Below are 20,512 nucleotides of genomic sequence, written 5' to 3'. Positions count from 1 at the left end.
AGGAAATCCTGGGATGTTAAGAGGAATAATTTATTAAAAGAAATAGATTTAATCCAAGAAACTTTAAAAATTACAAGAAATAGAGAATGGAATTTATTATTATCATTTAAGAAAAAGAAATTGCAATTACTTGATGAAGAAAGATGGAATAAAATGAATATGATTATGAAACATAGAATTAGAGGTTGGAGTCATAAATCAATGAAGCAAATGGTACATTATTTGAAAAAAAGAAAAGAGAAATCGTACATCTCTGCTTTAAAAGATAAGGATGGTGTAATAAAACGTAGTAATGTAGAAATGGAAAAAATAATGAGAGATTTCTATGGGGAATTATATAAAAAAGAGTATGGTGTTTCGCAAACCTCAGAGGTTAAAAAGAAATTAGAGGAAGAAGATGCCCAAATGTCAAATGCAAAAATTACAAGTGAGGAGATATCTAGAGTTATTAAGGGATTGAAACCGGCCAAAGCTCCAGGTCCAGATGGTTTTACTGCTGAATATTATAAAGTGTATATGAATGAATTATTACCGCATATGGAGAAATTGTTCAATAATGTATTGGAGACTTTTGAAACTCCAAAGACGTGGAAAATGTCAGAAATTATAACGGTCCCAAAACCAGATCGTGATTTAATGGATCCGAGTTCTTATCGCCCCATCAGCCTATTAAATCAAGATTATAAGATATTTATGAAAATATTGGCAAATAGGGTGGAGAATATATTACCAAAAATAATTGGAGAAGATCAATATGGATTTGTGAAAGGAAGGAAAATTTATGAACCAATAAGAAACGTGGTCAATGTTTTACACCATGCTACCAGTACCAAAAGAAAATTATGCATTTTAAAATTAGATGTCTATAAGGCTTTTGACAAAGTTAACCATGACTACCTATTTCAATTATGTAAAGATTTAAATATGGGAAACATATTTTGTAGAGTTATAGAAACAATATATAAGGATAATGTGGCTCAAATTAGAGTAAATGGCAATAGAACAGAAATGGTTAAAATTCAAAATGGAACTAAGCAGGGTTGCCCACTATCCCCAATGTTATTTGCATTAGCAATTGAGACCCTAGCAAACAAAATTAGAAATGATAAGGAATGGAGAGGCTATCAAATAGGGGAATTGGAATTGAAATTAAACTTATTTGCAGATGATGCTATAGTGATGTCTGAAACCCCAATTGAAATGATGAAAAGAATAATGATACTACTTCAGGAATTTAAAGATCAATCTGGACTGAAGGTTAATATAGACAAATCAGAGATAATATGTTTAAATACAGGCCCTAAAGAGCAAATTGAGATTCAAAAAACTTCAGGACTGAAACTAGGTTGTAAAAAAATGAAATATTTGGGAATTTGGTTATTCAAGAATCCAATAAAAATAGCAACGGCCAATTATAACCTAATATGGAAAAAAATCCAGAAGCAGATTAAAAATTGGAAGGGTAAAAAGTTAGGAAGAATGGCTAAGATTGGGGCTCTTAAGATGATGATAATACCAAAAATGATGTATTTGTTTCAGGTTCTACCTGGTAGTTTTCCTGAGGCAAAATTAAGAGAATGGGATAACAGACTAAATTTTTGGATTGAAGGAGATAAAAAACCCAGAATAAGGAAACATTGGCAGATTGCACAAGAGAAAGAGGGGGGGTGGGGCAGCCCATGTCTAGTATTATATAGAAATGCATTTCAAATGGAAAGGTTAATGGAGCTACAGTTATGGGGGGAAAAGAAATGGGTACGAATAGAAAAAGAAATTAATAATATAAACAATAAAGAACTATTATTTAAAAATTGGAGTAGAATTGAAACCAGTACCTTAAGTGATCCTTTTAAAGCATGTTTAGAAATATGGCTTAAATGGCAGAGGACAAGTGGAATAAAGGTATCCAGGCTATCAACGTTACATGTATTGAATTTAGGGGATGACGTTAATCTAAGTAGAATTATTAAAATATTAAATAGTAAAGGAATAACGAGAATTGAGCAATTATATGAGAAAGATGGAAGAGTTAGTAGAACTAGATTGGAATGGTGGATTGGTAAACAGAAATGGTTGCAGATTAATGCAATATGTACATACTTAAACAAAAGTGAGAATAAAGAAGCCTTACGGGAAGAAAATAGTGTAGAAAAAATAATAAGTGAAAAGACAAATGAAAGTAAAGCACAAGCCGGTAGTATATATAGAATGCTATTGCAAATGGAAGAAGAAGTAACAAAAAGTTTAACAAGATGTTGGCAGGATGATTTACAAATAGATGAAAGAGAAATGAAAGAAATAATAGAAAATATATACAAGATTAAAAATACGAGAGTTAGAGAGATGAGAAGAAAAATCTTACATAAATGGTACTATACACCTGTACAAATTGCACACTTCCAGGGGAAAGAGAAGGGCATATGTTGGCACGGATGCCAGAAAAAAGGAATTTTTATGCATATGATCTGGGAGTGTGCAGAAATTCAGAAATTCTGGAATGTAGTCCAGAATGAAATTAATAAAATGTTAAACATTAACTGGATTATTACAAAAGAAATAGCAATTCTAATCAAATATAGAGAACTAGGAGAATTTAAGGAAATTAAAACCGCAGCATTGGAAAGTGCTCAAGCGGTGATGGTATTAGGATGGAAAGATTCTACAAAATGGACACTACAAAATTGGTACTGGTATATGGTGGATCACATACATTTTGAAATTATGGAAATAAGATTAAATAATTTTGATAAGAATAAATTGGAGAAGCTGATGGTGCGATGGAACAAGGTAAAAGACTATATGTTAAGCAGAATCTGTGATGTAAATATGAAAAATAAATTGCAATCACTCTTTTAGTAATACTTGATCAAGATAGAGCCAAGGAATAATAGATAAACAATTAAATTTTTTTGAATCCTTTTGTATGGGTGGTGGGGGTGATGGGGTGTGTGTTGTTGTTAGGTGATGGGCACATGCACTGTGCACTGTTATATGTTTGTTTTATGTAAACTTTTAAAAATCAATAAAAATTTATTTTAAAAAAAACAAAAAACAAGCAGGAAGAGGGAGATTATGATCCCGCTATATAGAATGCTGGTGAGACCACATTTGGAATACTGTGTTCAGTTCTGGAGACCTCACCTACAAAAAGATATTGACAAAATTGAACGGGTCCAAAGACGGGCTACAAGAATGGTGGAAGGTCTTAAGCATAAAACATATCAGGAAAGACTTAATGAACTCAATCTGTATAGTCTGGAGCAGTGTTTCCCAACCTTTTTTGAGCCGCGGCACATTATTCATATTTTCAAAATCCTGGGGAACATTGAAGGGGGGGGGGGCTAAAGAAAAGTTTGGGCAAAAAAAATCTCTCTCTTCCTCCCTTTCGCTCTATTTCTCCCTCCCTCATTCTCTTCCTTCCCTTCTTTCTCTCTCTCCATCCCTCTTTCTTTCTTTCTTCCTCTCTTTTTTGCTCTCTCTCTCCCTCCTTCCCTCCCTCTATGTCTTTCTCTCCCCCTTGCTCTCTCTCTCTCTGTCTCTCTTGCTATCTCTCTCTTGCTTTTTTCTCTCTCTCTCACTCTCTTCCTTCCTCACTCATCTTTCTTTCTCTTTCTTTCTCTGTTGCTTTCTTCCTCTCTCTCACTCTCTTCCTTCCTCTCTCATCTCTCTTTCTTTCTTTCTTTCTTTCTCTCTCTTTCTCTCTCCCCCTCTTTCTCTATCTCTCCCCCCTTGCTCCTCTCTCCTTTTCCCACTTTCCCTCTCTTGTTTTCTCTCTCTCTCTCTTGCTTTCTCTCTTGTTTTCTTTCTCTCGTTCTCTCTCTTGCTATCTCTTTCTCTACCCCCTTTCTCTCTCTCACTTTCTCTTGTTTTCTCTCTCACACTTTCTCTCTCTCATTCTCTCTCTCTTGGTATCTCTTTCTCTACCCCCTCTTTGTCTCTCTCTCTCTTTCCCACTTTCTATCTTGCTCTGTCGCTCTCACTCTCTCGTTCTCAGGAGGCTAGCAAAAGTGATTTTTCCAAGGGTGCACCCGAAGCCGCGGCCGCTGCCCCACGCCTCTAACCCCCTCGCGCCCCTGACTACTCGCCGCTGCCTTCGCCGAAAGCGCTTTTGTCCCGGGCTCTCAGCGAGGGGGCTGCAGGAGAGGCGACGAAGGCGATCTCTCTCGTTCTCCGGAGGCTGGCGAAAGTGATTTTCAATGTTGGGCGCGCGGGCCGGCGCGCTCTCTCTCCCCATCCCCCTGCCAGCTTACTTTGAATGTGGCAGGGGGAAGGGGAGAGCGCACGCCGGCCTGTGCGCCCGACATTGAAAATCACTTTTGCCAGCCTCCGGAGAACGAGAGAGATCACCTTCGCCACCTCTCCTGCAGCCCCCTCGCTGAGAGCCCGGGACAAAAGCGCTTTCAGCGAAGGCTGCGGCGAGTAGCCAAGGGCTCAAGGGGGCTAGAGGCGCGGGGGGGCGGCCGCGGCTTCGGTTGCGCCCTTGGAAAAGGGTGCGCGGGGGGGCGTTTTGGGGTGCGCTGGCGTTTTGGGGTGCGCTGGCGCAGGCGTGCGCAGCCTGGCACCCTCCTGCTCCCACCGCCAGTGCCCTCCCTCCTGGCCCCAAAGGACATTGGTTGCCGCCCCCGCCAGGGAAGCTCCAGCTGGGCGGGGGGCTGCTGGTGCCTCCACCCTGGCGCTCTTGCCACCGCCATCCCCCGGCTACTACCTGGTGCCGCTGCTGATGGCACCCTCCTCCTCTTGCTGCCGGTGCGAAGAATGAAGCTCTCCTTTTTTCCCGCCTTCCTTCTTTGGGGCCCAGCAGGAGAGTGCCAGCAACAGCGGCATCGGGCAGTAGCCGGGGGGCAGCTGCGAGTGGGAGCTCCAGGTCCGAGGCACCAGCACCGGCAGCGCCCCGCCCAGCTGGAGCTTCCCTAGGAGTTTCGCGGCACACCTGACCATATCTCGCGGCACACTAGTGTGCCGTGGCACACTGGTTGGGAAACACTGGTCTGGAGGACAGAAGGAAAAGGGGGGACATGATTGAAACATTTAAACATATTAAAGGGTTAAATAAGGTCCAGGAGGGAAGTGTTTTTAATAGGAAAGTGAACACAACAACAAGGGGACACAATCTGAAGTTAGTTGGGGGAAAGATCAAAAGCAACATGAGAAAATATTATTTTACTGAAAGAGTAGTAGATCCTTGGAACAAACTTCCAGCAGACGTGGTAGATAAATCCACAGTAACTGAATTTAAGCATGCCTGGGATAAACATATATCCAACCTAAGATAAAATACAGAAAATAGTATAAGGGCAGACTAGATGGACCATGAGGTCTTTTTCTGCCGTCAGACTTCTATGTTTCTATGTTTCCATACCACCCCAGCAGTACCACAGGCTAATAGCGTCCATTCCATGCCGCATTGAGGCAGTAATTGATGCAAAAGGGGCCCAAACGAAGTATTGAATACATATGCATGCTTATACTTTTCAGAAGTCCGATATTGTTCTATGTACAATCCTTTTTTTATTGATTGCATGTAATATTCTCATTTCCTGAGATGGGGGATTTGGGGTTTTCATGAGCTATACCCCATAATCATCACAATTATGACAAATCACACTTGAACTATCTTGCGTTGCATGGTATGAATATCTCTCATATATTAAGTTTCACCTTTTAAGTTACATTACTGAAATAAATGAACGTTTGCACGATATTCTAATTTTTTGAGTTTCACCTATATATATTTAAATGAAAATGGACTGTATTTCTAAATGTTTTTTCTTCATTTGGTGGCAACAATTTCCAAACCAATAAACAATGCATATCTAAAAAACATTTATTTTTTCATATTTCTAAATCCAGAAATAAAATACGAATACTTAGGACAGCAAATAATGTAACCTGATATGTGTCTTGCCTTCTTCTTCTAAATGGATCAGAGACCATGGTATAGGACCATACCAGAAATGTATTTGTAGGAGTTTAGAAACATAGAAACATAGAAGACTGACGGCAGAAAAAGACCTCATGGTCCATCTAGTCTGCCTTTATACTATTTCCTGTATTTTATCTTACAATGGATATATGTTTATCCCAGGCATGTTTAAATTCAGTTACTGTGGATTTACCAACCACGTCTGCTGGAAGTTTGTTCCAAGGATCTACTACTCTTTCAGTGAAATAATATTTTCTCACTTTTGATCTTTCCCCCAACTAACTTCATTGTGTCCCCTTGTTCTTGTGTTCACTTTCCTATTAAATAATGTTTGATCTAGTAATGGGAGAATTAAATGTTATAGGCTATCTACTTTGGCATACCTGTGCTATCGAGAATGCAGATACAAAATCTTCAATTGAAATTAAATTTGTAGGAACAATATATATTACAGGTTTGAGTTTCAAAATTAGAAAGGTTAGATTTCAGGAGCATAGCTATCTTTATGAAGAACATGGCAAACATAGACTGTTGAAAGTCTTAATGAAGTGTTGTTGTTTTTTCCAGGATTGGCAGGTTGACTGGAAGGCTACCAAAAGAGTTAGCTGATGATGTTGTTGGGTCTGTATTAGACTGCTTCAGGTAATACTTTGCATTCAGTTTTTTTCAGAAATGAAATTTTATCCATAAAAAATTATCAAGGAGAAGCATACAAGTTAGATTCCAAAATGGAAATATATTTTTAAAAGCTCAACTCATAGTGCAATATCTAATTAAATGATTTGATTTGATGCCTTCGTATAGATGTAAGAAAGAGTATACATTTGTAGTTTTTCATTTAATAAAATGTTGTCATAGAACGAGGAAGTGTACAAAACAAAGATGAATGGTATCTCTAAATTTAAATTGGAAAAGTTATGCTCCGCTAGGTTAGCACATTATGTTATAAAGAAAATTATGCAAAATGTTGCCCATTTGGTACTTGAAAGTCTTAATTTCACCTTTATCATATCACAATCTAAATGGTATTTTGTTTTTTGACAAAAAGCACAGACCAAAAATTCATTGCTAGAAATGAGATACAGATTTCATCTTCAAATGCTCTGTAATTATTATCACCATTCCCTATACCTGGAAAAGCCACAATTCTTGATAGGTAACCTGTTTTTCCTTAATTGAGAAACAGGTTGATGTTCTGAACACACCAAAATATTAAGTCATATTAAGTCATATTTACATGTTAGTTTAATATCTTATGTTTATTCTAAAACTGATACTTATTTTTAGTATGCTTTTGATTTGAATCTTATTTTTTTCTTGTTAAAATTGGTTATAGTGTTTCAGATTACAATCTCAATCAGTTTTTAAAAAAATTGTTTTGACTAAGAGGTTTCAAATTATTATAGCGTCAGTTTTCTGTAGAGCTTTAGTTCTCAAACTTTGTGTTATTATGGCATGGCACCTTAGGGATTTCACATGGATGAGCAGGATTGCAGATTACTAGTTTGAGGTAGTTCATGGTTTAGACCTAGAGTTGTGAAAAAAAATATCAGACATTAAGGGCACTATGAAATGCCAAAGTGTTATTGAGCATAGAAAGATAATTGTTTTAATATTTTTTTTAAAAAAACCTAAAGGAAACCAATGCAACTTGCAAAAAAGGGAAAAAGTGCAGTATCACTTTGGGATTTTTGTTAGATTGATTCATAGTGACATATTTTTAAAAAAATATTTAATTTTATGTCTTGCTGTACAATTGCACGGCATCATGTAAGACACTTCTTTGGCATATGCTATAAAATCAGAATTATTTATTTTATTTATTTATTTTAGAAAATTTATATTGCCACCTCCTTGCACATGGTGACTCAGGGCGGCTTATACTGATAGAAAAACCATAATAAATCAGTAAAATAATAACCCCCTCCCACCTCACGACAACACACAAACCATTTAATGAGCTCCATCCCGCTCTGGGTTACCCAGGCCCACTGATAAAAATACGTCTTCAGCACCTTCCAAAAGAGTGTTAGAGTGGGGGCCACCCTGGGGGAATAATGTTCCAGAGAAAGGGGACCTCCACAAAGGAGGTCTTTCTTCTCTTTCCCACCATATATATCTCCCTAGGGGATGGGATCCACAACATTCCTTTCCTCCCCACTCTAGTGGCTAAGGTAGATATGGCTGGGAGCCAGATTCCTCAGATAATCTGGTCCCAAGCCATGGAGGGCTTTAACCAGCATCCTGAATTGTACCTGATACAAATTGGCAATCAATGCAGTTCCCACATGAGAAATCAGCAATCAATGCAGTTCCCAAACATGTGTGCACTGAGATCTGCATAAAACCACGTCGGCTGCTGCATTTTGCACCAACTGAAGCTTTCAGATACTCTTCAGTATACAACTCCATATAGAACACTTTGCAATAGTCAAGAAAAATTAAGGAAAATCATCTTAAAATTCTGTTTTATAAAACTTCAGTTTTCAGGAAACTGATAATGCGTGGCATGGTGGATGTTTGGCACTGGCTGAATTAGGAAGAAGAGGCTTGTTACTCCCTTCCCGGCTATCAGATGGTAAGTGTTTTCTAAATTGAGTTGAACCAAAAATAAAGCCACTCAAGTTAGATTTTGATTTGGTAGAATTATATGTTAATAATCTGAGGCATCTTTTGGCGAAGACTGGGTAGTGTAGGCAGTAGTCTACCTTTCCAAAGCTTAGAGGGTGCCATTACTGGCTCTCCTGAATAATTTTAGACATGCAATTTTAGACATGTACCTCCCCCTCATTAGGAAATATACTAAAATGCATATACTTCAGTAAATTACACTTAGAAAGGTATATTTTACTGGAAAATATTCACCATATGTACATAAATAACATTTAAATACAGATCTTAGGATACATATTTGATTTTTTTGCATTTTTTTTTAAAAAATGGAGTTTTCCATTAGAAATGGAAGATATACCAAACAAATACAACATTGATATGAATCAGAAATAGAATGAACTATTTTTTTCATCTACACATTGTTACAACTGATACTTTAAAAGATACATTAAGTTGTAACTTTCTGAAGAATGTTCATAATGAAAGTTAAGATTTATCTGCAACCTTTGCAAGCTATTTTTTGCTACAATATAAATAATATTGTAAAAAGAGGAAAAATTACTATAACATGTGAAATGGAAAATTATTACTAACAAGTCTATTAAACATTCACTGATACCGATAAGTTGTTTTCCCAATAGTGCATTTATGAAACATTTTTCTACAATAGTGCATTTAAAAAATTATTGTTTAGCTTCATTTTTACATTTAAATGTTTACTTTAAAAAGATATAACTATGAGACATTTCAGTTACTTTAAAATGTATATACAAGATATTTTAATATTTATATAGTTTAATTGAACCGAATAAATGTATCTGCAAAGTAAAAATAAAATTTTGGTACTGAAAAGCATGTTTAGTATTTTTATTGGATAGTGTACATATGAACTCTACTGGAACAATATTATGTTATCTTGTTCTCTTTCTCAAAGTGAAGACTCTACTGCATTCATTTGTTCTTACTCTTTTGGTTCCTTGTACTTTTGTTGCTTCTTTGTGATTGGTCCTTTTTTGTCCTTTTGCTTTTTTACTATGATTGTCCTGGGTTTCCGATGGTTCAGCAATGGAATCTGCATATTGTGAATTGATCTCTAGCTTATTTTTTTCTGCACTCTCTTTTTGAACTGTACTTGGACTGTAGCAAGCTAATTGACAGAGAGCAACAGCTGCAGTTTGTTTCTGCTCATCACAACTCTCAATTGTCCTTGGTTCCTCCACTTCTTTTATAGGCATCACAGTAAGAGGCTTACTGAAGGAACCTTTATCTGTTTGGTTCTTAGGGTTATATATTTCTGTTCCCAAATCTTTATTTTCAGCTTTTTGAAACTTATGATCTTTAGTTTCATATAATGAGTTCTGGAGACATACATTTACATAGTTGTCCTTCACTGAAAGGTTCAAAGGCATTTCCTGCAGTTCCATGCAGGTCTGGTTTTCTGTTGGGAAAGTGCTTGTATATGTATGTGCATCGACTAAGTTTGCATCTGGTTTCTTGGAAAGATTCAGTGGTGAATCATCTGGATCATCTGAATCATCTTCGGAACTGGGCAAAGAATCCTCATTACTATCATTTCCATGTTGTACATTTTCCTTTTCATTAGTGATGTCACTACTGAGAACAAAAATGGAAAACGTTATTGTGTAATCAGGCAAAATACTTAAAATGGGTAGATATTTTGAATTAAAAATGAAACTAATTGCTTATATATATATATATATATATATATATATATATATATATATATATATATATATATAAACTATTAGAAAAAATTATATCATTGTTACACACATCCCATTGCAAATGCTTTTGTTTGCATGGTTAATATTTTTGCACACATGACACAGTTTTAAATCTCAGGTGACATGTGAGCAATTCTTGAGAAGTTAAGATGATTACATAAAAGAAAATTATGAAGAAAATCTGCATCATATATACTGAGAAATATATTTTTCATTGCGATTAAGTACTATGGTTTATCAATGGGCATCTGAATGCAGCAAGGGTTTTCCAATAATTCTGTTAAAAATAAGTAAATGTTTACCTTGAAGAGGCCTACTCTATAAGAATTATTGGAAGTGAGACCTTAAAAGCACAGAATGTGTTAAAAGCACAGAATGGGAAGCATCCATTTAGGCCATTGTTATATACTGCCTATTGTAAAAAAATAAAATAAAATAATGCAGGGGTTTCCCTGAGACCTAAAAGTTATTTCAAATATTCTTCCAGAATAAAACGCTTGAAAAAAGTTGGTCTAGAATCTGTTTTCATGAAATGAAATATTCAGTTCTTCCTTCCTTCCTTCCTTCCTTCCTTCCTTCCTTCCTTCCTTCCTTCGTCTGTCTGTTATTTTGATTTCTATGCCACCCTTCTCTGTAGAATCAGGGTGGCTTACAAAGCTGGAGCAATACAATAGACATATAAGAAAGCCAATTCATTAAAACTAATCTATTTTTTTCTAAGAACTCCTATTATTAAAAAAACAATCACTCCCATTCATTCCATTTACATTCATATATGTATGGCCGGGCAGAGTACCAGGCCTGCCGGTAGAGATGAGTTGTTAAAGATTTACGGAAGGCCAGGAGGGTGGGGGCAACTCTGGCGAGAGTTGATTCCAAAGGGCTGGAGCTGCCACAGGGAAGGCTCTACTCCTAGGCCCCACTAGGCAACATTGCCTAGTTGACGGGACCTGGAATAGACCAACTCTGTGGGACCTGACCAGTCGCTGGGATTCATGAGGCAGAAGACGGTCCTGTAAGTCAGTGTTTTTCAACCAGTGTGCCGTGGCACACTAGTGTGCCGCGAGACATGGTCAGGTGTGCCGCGAAGCTCAGAGAAAGAAAACGAGAGAGAAAGAAAGCAAGAGAGAGAGAGAAAGAGAAAGCAAGCAAGAGAAAGAAAACAAGAGAGAAAGCAAGCAAGAGAGAGAAAGAGAACAAGAGAGAAAGCAAGAGAGAGAGCAAGAGAAAGAAAGCAAGAGAGAGAGCGAGAAAGAGAGGGAGGGAAGGTGGGAGAGAGAAAGACATAGAGGGAGGGAGGGAAGGAAGGAGAGAGAAAGAGAGCAAAAAAGAGAAAAGAAGGAAGAGAGAAAGAAAGAGGGACGGAGAGAGAGAAAAAAAGAGGGAGAGAAAGAGGGAGAAATACAGCGAAAGGGAGGGATAATTTTTTTGTCCAATCTTTTTTTAGCTTCCCCCCCCCCTCAATGTGCCCCATGGTTTTGTAAATGTAAAAAATGTGCCGCGGCTCAAAAATGGTTGAAAATCACTGCTGTAAGTAACCTGGTCCTAAATCATGTAGGGCTTTAATCCTAATTTTATTAGTATTTTTAATAAAAATGTTACATTGTTCCATAGATTCTTCTGGTGTTTGTTTATATTGACTGAGTTTGTATCATATTACTATCTTTATATAATTTTATTCTCACACAGTGCCTAGGATAAAAGAAATGGTGAATAAGTATAGTTCGGAGAAGGGCGGCATACAAACCTAATAAATTAATAATAATAATAATAATAATAATAATAATAATAATAATAATAATAATAATGTAAATACAGTAAATAGCATTGTATGTTTAAATAACTATATAAATTGCAATATTTAAGTTAGAAATCCTGTGCATGCTTAAACATTTGATTCACTATTTACATGGTGCTTATATGTGCAGGAGTTTATAATTTTGTACTATGCTTGGTGTGTTCATTTAGCATGACAATATTATTTACTATCATTCCTACTAACTTTCATGTGTTATCTTGTTATTTGCTATGCATATCATTCCCTTATTTTATTTTATTTAGTATAATAGCACAATAAGTATAGAATAAATTATACCAAGACATTTCTTTGAAAGGCAAAAGTAAAAGTCCATTGACTGTATTCTTCCCCATTCTCCCTGCAAAACCCTTGCTGTTTGTTCATTGGATAGAGAGATGAGAAATGTCTTTTTTCATTCAGCATTCAGAAAAGCAAATTATTAGGCCGAGCCAAGCAAAAAAAGAGACAATGATGAATTTAAGAGGAAAAAAAGTTCGAATTAGGATAGTCCTGGCTTTCTCATTGGTATGTAACCCTTGTAAGAATAACCCCCCCCCCTTTAAAATAAACTTTCCCACCCAGCTATATATAGTTGGCAGCCCATGTATTTCCTAGTTGCTGTATGTTTTCCAGTTTGACAAGTAATGAAATATGTCCTAGGAGGCCCTATGTAATGTATCTTGAGGGCATGTTTGCTTTCACCATAGACTTTAACAGGAGAAAAAAAGTTTTAAAAGGGCATTTGACATTTTACCTTTTAGGAGAATTTCCTTTATCTTCCTTTGATACAGGCGGAGGAGATTGGTCTGTACTTTTCCTCAAAGGTCTGAATGCTGTAAATCTTTCTTCAGATTGATCACATTGGTTCCCAACTGAAGATGACTTATTAGAAAGATCAAATAGACCTTCACAGCCATGGCTAGTTTGAGTGAAGTTGGTCGGGCTGGGTCTTACTGGGGATCCAGTTGCTGCACTTCCAGCACGAGGGCTCATTTTGGCATTTTCTCTTTCATTTTGATCTTCTTTAGAATGGCCTTTATTATGCAGCATAGGCATTTCTTTTTCATAGTCATCTGTTTTTTTATGAGAATTTTGTGATGATAACTTGGCTGGACTTGAAGAAGGTGGATATAGCAAGGTTGTTTCCTCCATTAAATGAGAATTTGTGTCCCTGTTAATATCTGCAATGTGTGGCAGCCTATAAAAGGCTGATTCTGTTGGCCTACAAAATCCATATGGCACTGAAAGATTAGGACGATATGGCTGGAATAAGCGGTAGTGTTCATACGTTGCTGGATTGATTGGTTTAGGAAGTGGTCCTGGATGAGGAAGAAAATGCCTTTGATCTTGAGAGCTGTAGACAGACAACATTGAACTTTCACACTCGTGAGAGTTTCCTGATAGGAAATAAGGTGCATAGATAGCTAATCCATGTTCATACAGTGAAGGTGAATATTCTGGAATCATGGGTTGTACGTAAGATGGAATGGAAGTGAAACCTTTTGCAGGTGTAATTTTATGAGTAAACTCTGGAGTAATAATTGTACCACCTGTTTTCCATAGATTGTTGGGAGCATGAAAGGCTGACTTTGTTGGAAAGGAAGAGCCTTTATTTGAATCGGAAAGAGAACTTAATTGAGACATCTCATTATTGTCCTTATTGTGCCGAAGCTCTCCCACTGGAACAAATGCAGAAGGCCTTACGATGCCTTCAAGAGCAGACTGCACATTGATTGTACTTTCTTCTTCATTACAAAGAAGAGTTAGTTCCTTTTCATTGAGTGGTTTTGGTCCATGTACTGATATATTTGTCACTTGGTTTTGAATTTCCACATTTTCCTTGGAGTCATCTTTGGCAAATGGATATTGAGGTTTAGATTCAAAAGTTGAGAGGACCTTGGAAGAAGTTGGTTTGGCTGAAGCGTCTACTTGAGTAATCTGCTTAGTCTCCAAAGAATTTGACTTTGAACATTTGACAACTCGATCTTGTTCTGTCATGAGCGTAATGGAGTTTTTGCAAAGCCCGTACTTCATATGGTTAAAAAGATGTGATTTCTCATTGCAGGTAAAGGGGCACTGAAAGCACTTGTATTTAAATGGTTTTCCTGGAGGTCTGGGGATATAATGAGGTTTTTTGGGTTTGCGCTCTTTCAGGAGGCTCATCTTCTAGTCTGATGTTACGTTTAGGATTGACAATGAGTTAACAGAGCTTTAGTTCGTTTAAAAATAATTTGTGCCTTTTATTGTTTCTTTCAGCTCAAGGAAAAACTTTCCAAAAGATTTGATATGAAGGCAGTTTTGGAAATGTCAGAGAATAACGGTGTTTGCAAACAGGAAACTGTAATACAAAAATTAGTGTTAGAAACATTATGGTCCTTTTTATAAGGATCAAGGATATGCACATCTCTCTTTTCTGGGCCTGAGACATTCTGAGATTTTATTTATTTATAATATATTCATTATGTAACTATTTCACCTTTCCTCCTGAGCTGAAGCTGAATATATAGCATTTCCACTTTTATTTCTCCATATTAACCACTTGTTGATTAGGCTGGACTCATTGAGTTTCTACAGCTAACAGTGGCCTTGAACTGAATCTCTCTGTTTCTAGTCTAAAATCTTAATTGCTACATTATCCTGGCTCTGAATTTTCTGTTATTCTCTGGAATGTACCTGAATATTCTGGATTGCTTTCTGTTCTGGAAGATTTATAACTTGAAAATGTTTTAGATGGTCAAATGTTTTGTTATAAAAATGAAAATATTCAGGAAAACAGCTATAATTGGACAAAACAGCTATAATTGGATAAAATTGAACAACCTTGTATGGAAATGGAATCTTTGGAGAAGGGTATAAGGGTCATCAGGATGAAAATTATTCCCAATATACTATCTTTGAATAGAATGACATTTAGATGTCTACAACATAGAATTGAGTCTTTTATTTCCCCATTCTGGGGGGAAATTCTTTATTTCCCCATTCATATATCTTGCATTTATATTTTACTAAATTATCACCAAAGTTCTAAAATCTCTCCTGAGCAAGACATACCTCTCTCTGTAATAGGAGATATAGCCATTTATATGTGAAGTGATAATATTGCCCTTTGGTATGAATACTGAATCACTTTGACCCTTTTGCCACACATTCCTCACTGTAAAGAGTTCTTCATCATTTGCTGTGGCTCTCGCCATCCCAAATAACTTGATGCCCTACTCAAACTTAACTGTATGGGTTTGCCCCTGAATCCAAATGAATTACAAGTATGAGAAAAGTGAAGCTAATTTAGAAAAATCTTAGCCTTTACAAAACAAGTTTGCCCTAAGGGGAAGCACCTAAGTCTGGAGTAGCACCCTAATTAACTGACCTGAGGTTCAGAGATGTCTCCTACCTGAAATTCTGGTTGAATTAATTAAAGAGCTCTCTTGCAAACAGCCCTGGAAGACTATCCACTCAGGATGTGACAGGGAAAGATGAAAGCAGAGGGAGAGGGAACTGTAGGCGGATGAGACTATGTGAAGAGAAGGCAGGTCTTGGTAACAAAAGTAGAAGCTTGAGCATAATCCAGTTGAGCCAGTTAGGGAAAGAGGAAGAGATTCCATGCTAGGGAGAAGAAGGGTGGAGTGGGATTGACTCCATCCTGGAGAGCTGACCCAGCTCTACTAGAGAGCAAACAAGCTTTTTAAGCAGCCTAAGCAAATATTTAAGGACCGGCTAGTATGCATAATTTGCAACATCCCACAATGAGTCTAATGTTAAGTTATGGAACAATATCTAGTTGCAGTTTCTTCGTTGGTTTCTAATTATGTTACTGATGAACTCACTGTTGTGTCATATGGCTAGCTAGTCTCTAAGGTATAAAAAAGATAAGAGTCCATCATCCATTGATTTATAAAGGCATAATCTACTTGCTTTCTCTTAGAAATAAAACAAATGGATACTTTTAATACAGGCTGGTGATTTGCTCGGCAGATAAGTCAGACGGGCTTGTATTAACTTGTTCCATTATGTACTGATTCTGAAGGCGTGAGAATCTCTCAGAGTCATGTTCTCATGATTTTATAGATGTGTTATGGCAGAGATCTAAAAAGTGATGATTTCATCATGAACTGTAAGCATTATTATCAAAATGATGACTGTTGCAAAACCACATACTGTATCTGTTACCCGAAACTACAGTAATACAGGGAAGTGATGGATTTACAATTTCTTGAAAACCTTTTTCCGATTAATGTATAAACTACAAACTCAAGTAAATGCAAAGCATCTAATATTTTCAAAGTAAAAATATCATACCTGTGATTACAAATAAAACTATACAATTTGTAATTCCTTAAAAACAAACATGTCAATAAAACTTTATGTGGATCTTCCTGGATTTTTAAATTCATGCTTGTGAATGAAAATTCATACCATACTTTGTTTTAATTTTTACAATGTCTCTTGACCCTCTCCTGTTATTTTTGAACCTAATATTTTTCTATTATGAAAGATTGACCCATCATTTACAATATCAAAGTGTATATTGTTCTGAATAAATTTTGCTTCCTTTTCATCCATTACATGCTGCTTTATTAGTGATATGTCTAGAATACCTTTCCATAAAAGATGAAAAAGTAATTTTTATTTTCTATTGATACAGGTTAAAATGTAAAAGATGTTTAAGACGAATTTGGTGGGGCTTTTTTAATCTGCAGTTTGCAAATTTAGAATGTGTCAAGCAAATGCCATTAAATATAGGGGCTATTTGAAAATTGTAAGCCCTAGTATGGGTGGCTCTTTGGATCTCACATACAGAATAGTGGTGAAGTTTGGAAGATAATTAAAATAGCAAGTGAATGTTAATATATTAGCTTTCTGACATAGTTGCTAGAATTAATTTCTACATGCAGTCTAATTTATTTGAACAGAAAATAAATGACCATCATCGGCAGCAAAATACAGGACTTGAACAATGCAATTTTAAATTTAGGTAATGCTGTATGATCAAAGTAAAAGATTTTGTGAGTTCAATTTATACCTAAAGTATCTCTTTGTGGTAGCTTTGTGTGAAAAAAACCCCTATGAAGTCTGTTGTAGCCATGTCAGGAGTCTGATAACAAGTTTTCAGACTAACATATTTTATTAATGAAATGATGTGATAATACAATTCACAAAAACATATTCCTTTAAGTAAAACGTGTTAATCTGAAAAGGTGCTACCAGTTTTTTCCCCAACCTTTGTACTAATTTATAAGCCTCTGTGCAAATAATACTTCAAGTTACTGTTGCCACAACAAACTGTCCCCAGGTTTTACAAAGCCAGCAGCAGTTTGAATTTGTATTCTGATATAAGAGTATACTGAAATACAATAAAAGGTTGCTCAGTATGCACCATTAATTCTTGAAGAATAAAAAATGGAAAAACTAGTATTTGCTTCCTTGCTAAAACTAAAATTCTATTAATTTATTGCAAACTTCTATTAATTAAAGCAAACTTTGAATTTCTATGGTAAATTATCATATATCTTTCCAATAACTTAATAATCAAACTTTTTTGAAATAATAGTTATTACAAATAGAGAAACACTAGGTGAAAAATAATATTTATAGAAAAAGTATGTAAATAATAATATATGCATTGTATTAAATTTATTCCCCTGTGAATACATATGGAATTGCAGTCTTAAGAATTCAATAATATATTTGGAATGAACGTGGATGACTGTAACTATAGATAGGTACAGGCTAGTGATAAATCTGAATTATGATTGGTATATAATATCATTAATTGTCATTCCTACTTTTAAAAAAGGGAATATTACCTGAAGATGTAAGTAATAGAGTAAAAACAAAATACAATACTGATATTTTTGTGAAACAAAATATTCTAAATTGAAATAGTGCTAGAGTTAAATAGAATTAAAATGAAATATGTACTGCTATTTTTGTGAAACAAAACAATCTAAAATGAAATAGTGCTAGTGCCAGGTGGGTCATATGTGGACATACATTTTCTGATTCTAACATTGTTTCTGTGCTTTTCCAATTAAACTGGCAGTGGTCATGCCTGTTTAGCCTTTATAGATTTGGGAGTACATTTTTAAAGGGCAAAAGCTATATTAATTTTTATTAGCCTTTGTTATTATCTGTGTAAATATTTTGTATTCAGCACTGAAAAATATTAATAATACTTTCCCAATATACAGTATTTTTTTGTATTCAGCACTGAAAAATATTAATATTACTTTCCCAATATACAGTATTTTTTTTTAAAAAAAGTTCAAAATACTGTTTCAAAATATTCTTTAGAGCATATTGGTGTAACAATCTTGTGTAATATATCATAGCTACGGCTGGCTATGCAACCATTTTTAAGGAACATTATGCATATGGTCTGCTGCTGTTGCAGCATTCTTTTTTGTGATATTGATCTAGGTGACGAGTCTTCATTGAGGTGGAGCATTTTAGAAGAGCATGCTATGATTAAAATATTGTGATGTGGCATTATTGCATAACTTAAAATCATGCCACTGTCACCTAGGCAGCATTTTGCAAGAATGAGATTTCTGAGTTTTACTCCAGCCCAGATTTACCTGTGATTAACTACTCCACCCTTCTGGATTGCTAATGTTTAAAACTAAAATGCGTGATTTTATTAACAAAAATGAAAAAAAATTGCATGCTTGACGATGGATATAAAAAAATGCAAAAAGGATAAACTCTGCATGAAAATATAATGAAAAAAGATTTTACATTTATAAATTCCAAGCACAGGAATTATTTGGTGCTACATTTTTAAAGCAACTTAAGCCCATTTTATACTAATCACAATATGTATTCATTCATTTATTTATTTTCCAAAGTAAATTAACAATACAATATACTTTTCTCTCACATATTTCACACACAAACTCTCTCTCTCTCTCACACACACACCTTAACAAAGTCTTAACTATGACTGTCATAGCAACTGATACTATACTCATTTGAATACATCAGTAAACCTGGCTTCTTAATTTAAATATTTAAACAAGTAAGAATACTTCACTTGAATGTGTTAAATAAGGGAATTTTAAAAGTTGTATTTCACACTGAAAATTAATAAATTCATCTTAACAATAGCTGTAATAGCACCTTAGCTTGGATAAAATAATATAGCAAATAGACAAAGTTTTGTACAGGTTTAAATAACAAATTACACATATCATAAATCTGCTTTTAAGAATAATGCACCTGTTCTGGAAAAACTGTCTTGCCAGAAAGGCAGAACATGCTAAGGAATACACTTAACTAACATACTTTAGTTAGCTGTTCCTCTTTTAAATCATTTTGTAAATGTTCAGTGATTGAAAGTTAACTTACCTGTGAGTTTGGGAACTCCGATCCAAGTTGTTTGGAACTATTAAACTGTTGCTGTCAGTGTTGAGAGAGAAGTACCTGTTCACTGCCTGATTAAGTGAAACTGAAGGAGGCTGTTTCAATGGGAGGGACTTAAAAGTGTAGGAGTTAAGCCCTGAGGGTGTAGAGATGCACCTGATATTACTTCAGCCTGAAGCTACAGTTCATGTGTTTCCCTCTATTGCTTTCATTTGATGTTGCCTCAGCATTCGAGCTATCCAGCAGAACTTTTACCGTGTCTGTTGTCTTCAACAAGACATATTTGTGTCACTCTCTGAGTGAATAGCCTCCTGTCAAGGAGAATGGAAGGCACATTTCTCAGTTTAAAATCTTTGAAATTGTTTCTGAGTAACAGGGAGTTCATAACTAAGACCAAATGATCATTACAGGCTGCAACCCAGGACATGATTTGGTTTGTATTTTCTTATCCTGGTCTTTCAGCGAGAATATTTGTATTCCATAACACACCTTCCACCCCCACCTCCCCCCTACATTTGTCCTCATGATAACTTCTGTCCAGAAACGGCAAAACTGTGTGCTGTAGAAACCTGCCAAAGCTTGTCAGCAGTTGGCAGCCATAGGATTTGTAAATGGAACCAAGTCATTTTAGCAGGACATTGATTAAGTTAAACAGTCAGTAAGCATGTTGTGTGAGAATTGTACTATTGTGTGTTACTGTGTGTTACTGTATATATGAATAAAAGCAATGTGAGAAAATATTATTTCACTGAAAGAGTAGTAGATCCTTGGAACAAACTTCCAGCAGATGTGGTCGGTAAATCCACAGTAACTGAATTTAAACATGTCTGAGATAAACATATATCCATTGTAAGATAAAATACAGGAAATAGTATAAGGGCAGACTAGATGGACCATGAGGTCTTTTTCTGCCGTCAGTCTTCTATGTTTCTATGTTTCTAAAATACAGGAAATAGTATAAGGGCAGACTAGATGGACCATGAGGTCTTTTTCTGCCGTCAGTCTTCTATGTTTCTATGTTTCTAAAGTGATGTTTAGCCTGGCAAGAAAAAAAATCACTTTAGTGCCCAAGCA

At 35.8% G+C, this 20,512-nt stretch overlaps 2 protein-coding genes across 8 annotated transcripts in view; one reads left to right on the top strand and one right to left on the bottom strand.

Annotated features, from left to right (window-relative positions):
- TBCD (tubulin folding cofactor D) overlaps nucleotides 1-20,512 on the top strand; it is a 204,740-nt gene that overhangs the window by 60,969 nt on the left and 123,259 nt on the right. For all 7 annotated transcript variants that reach the window (XM_070739753.1, XM_070739747.1, XM_070739750.1 and 4 more), the window contains exons 13-14: nucleotides 6,491-6,565; nucleotides 8,407-8,501. In XM_070739753.1, the coding sequence (XP_070595854.1) occupies nucleotides 6,491-6,565; nucleotides 8,407-8,501 (170 nt within the window). The remainder of the gene's footprint in view (nucleotides 1-6,490; nucleotides 6,566-8,406; nucleotides 8,502-20,512) is intronic.
- Nucleotides 8,750-19,525, bottom strand: ZNF750 (zinc finger protein 750). Its single transcript, XM_070739754.1, has 3 exons — nucleotides 19,424-19,525; nucleotides 12,834-14,417; nucleotides 8,750-10,150 (listed from the first exon to the last, which is right to left on the bottom strand). The coding sequence occupies exons 2-3, from the start codon at nucleotides 14,240-14,242 to the stop codon at nucleotides 9,448-9,450; spliced, it is 2,112 nt and encodes a 703-aa protein (XP_070595855.1). The 5' UTR covers nucleotides 14,243-14,417; nucleotides 19,424-19,525; the 3' UTR covers nucleotides 8,750-9,447.

Source organism: Erythrolamprus reginae, chromosome 2, assembly GCF_031021105.1.
Source record: "Erythrolamprus reginae isolate rEryReg1 chromosome 2, rEryReg1.hap1, whole genome shotgun sequence".
NCBI lineage: Eukaryota > Metazoa > Chordata > Lepidosauria > Squamata > Dipsadidae > Erythrolamprus > Erythrolamprus reginae.
Note: the sequence above shows the minus strand (reverse complement) of the source record. Positions and strands in the feature narration are given on the sequence as shown.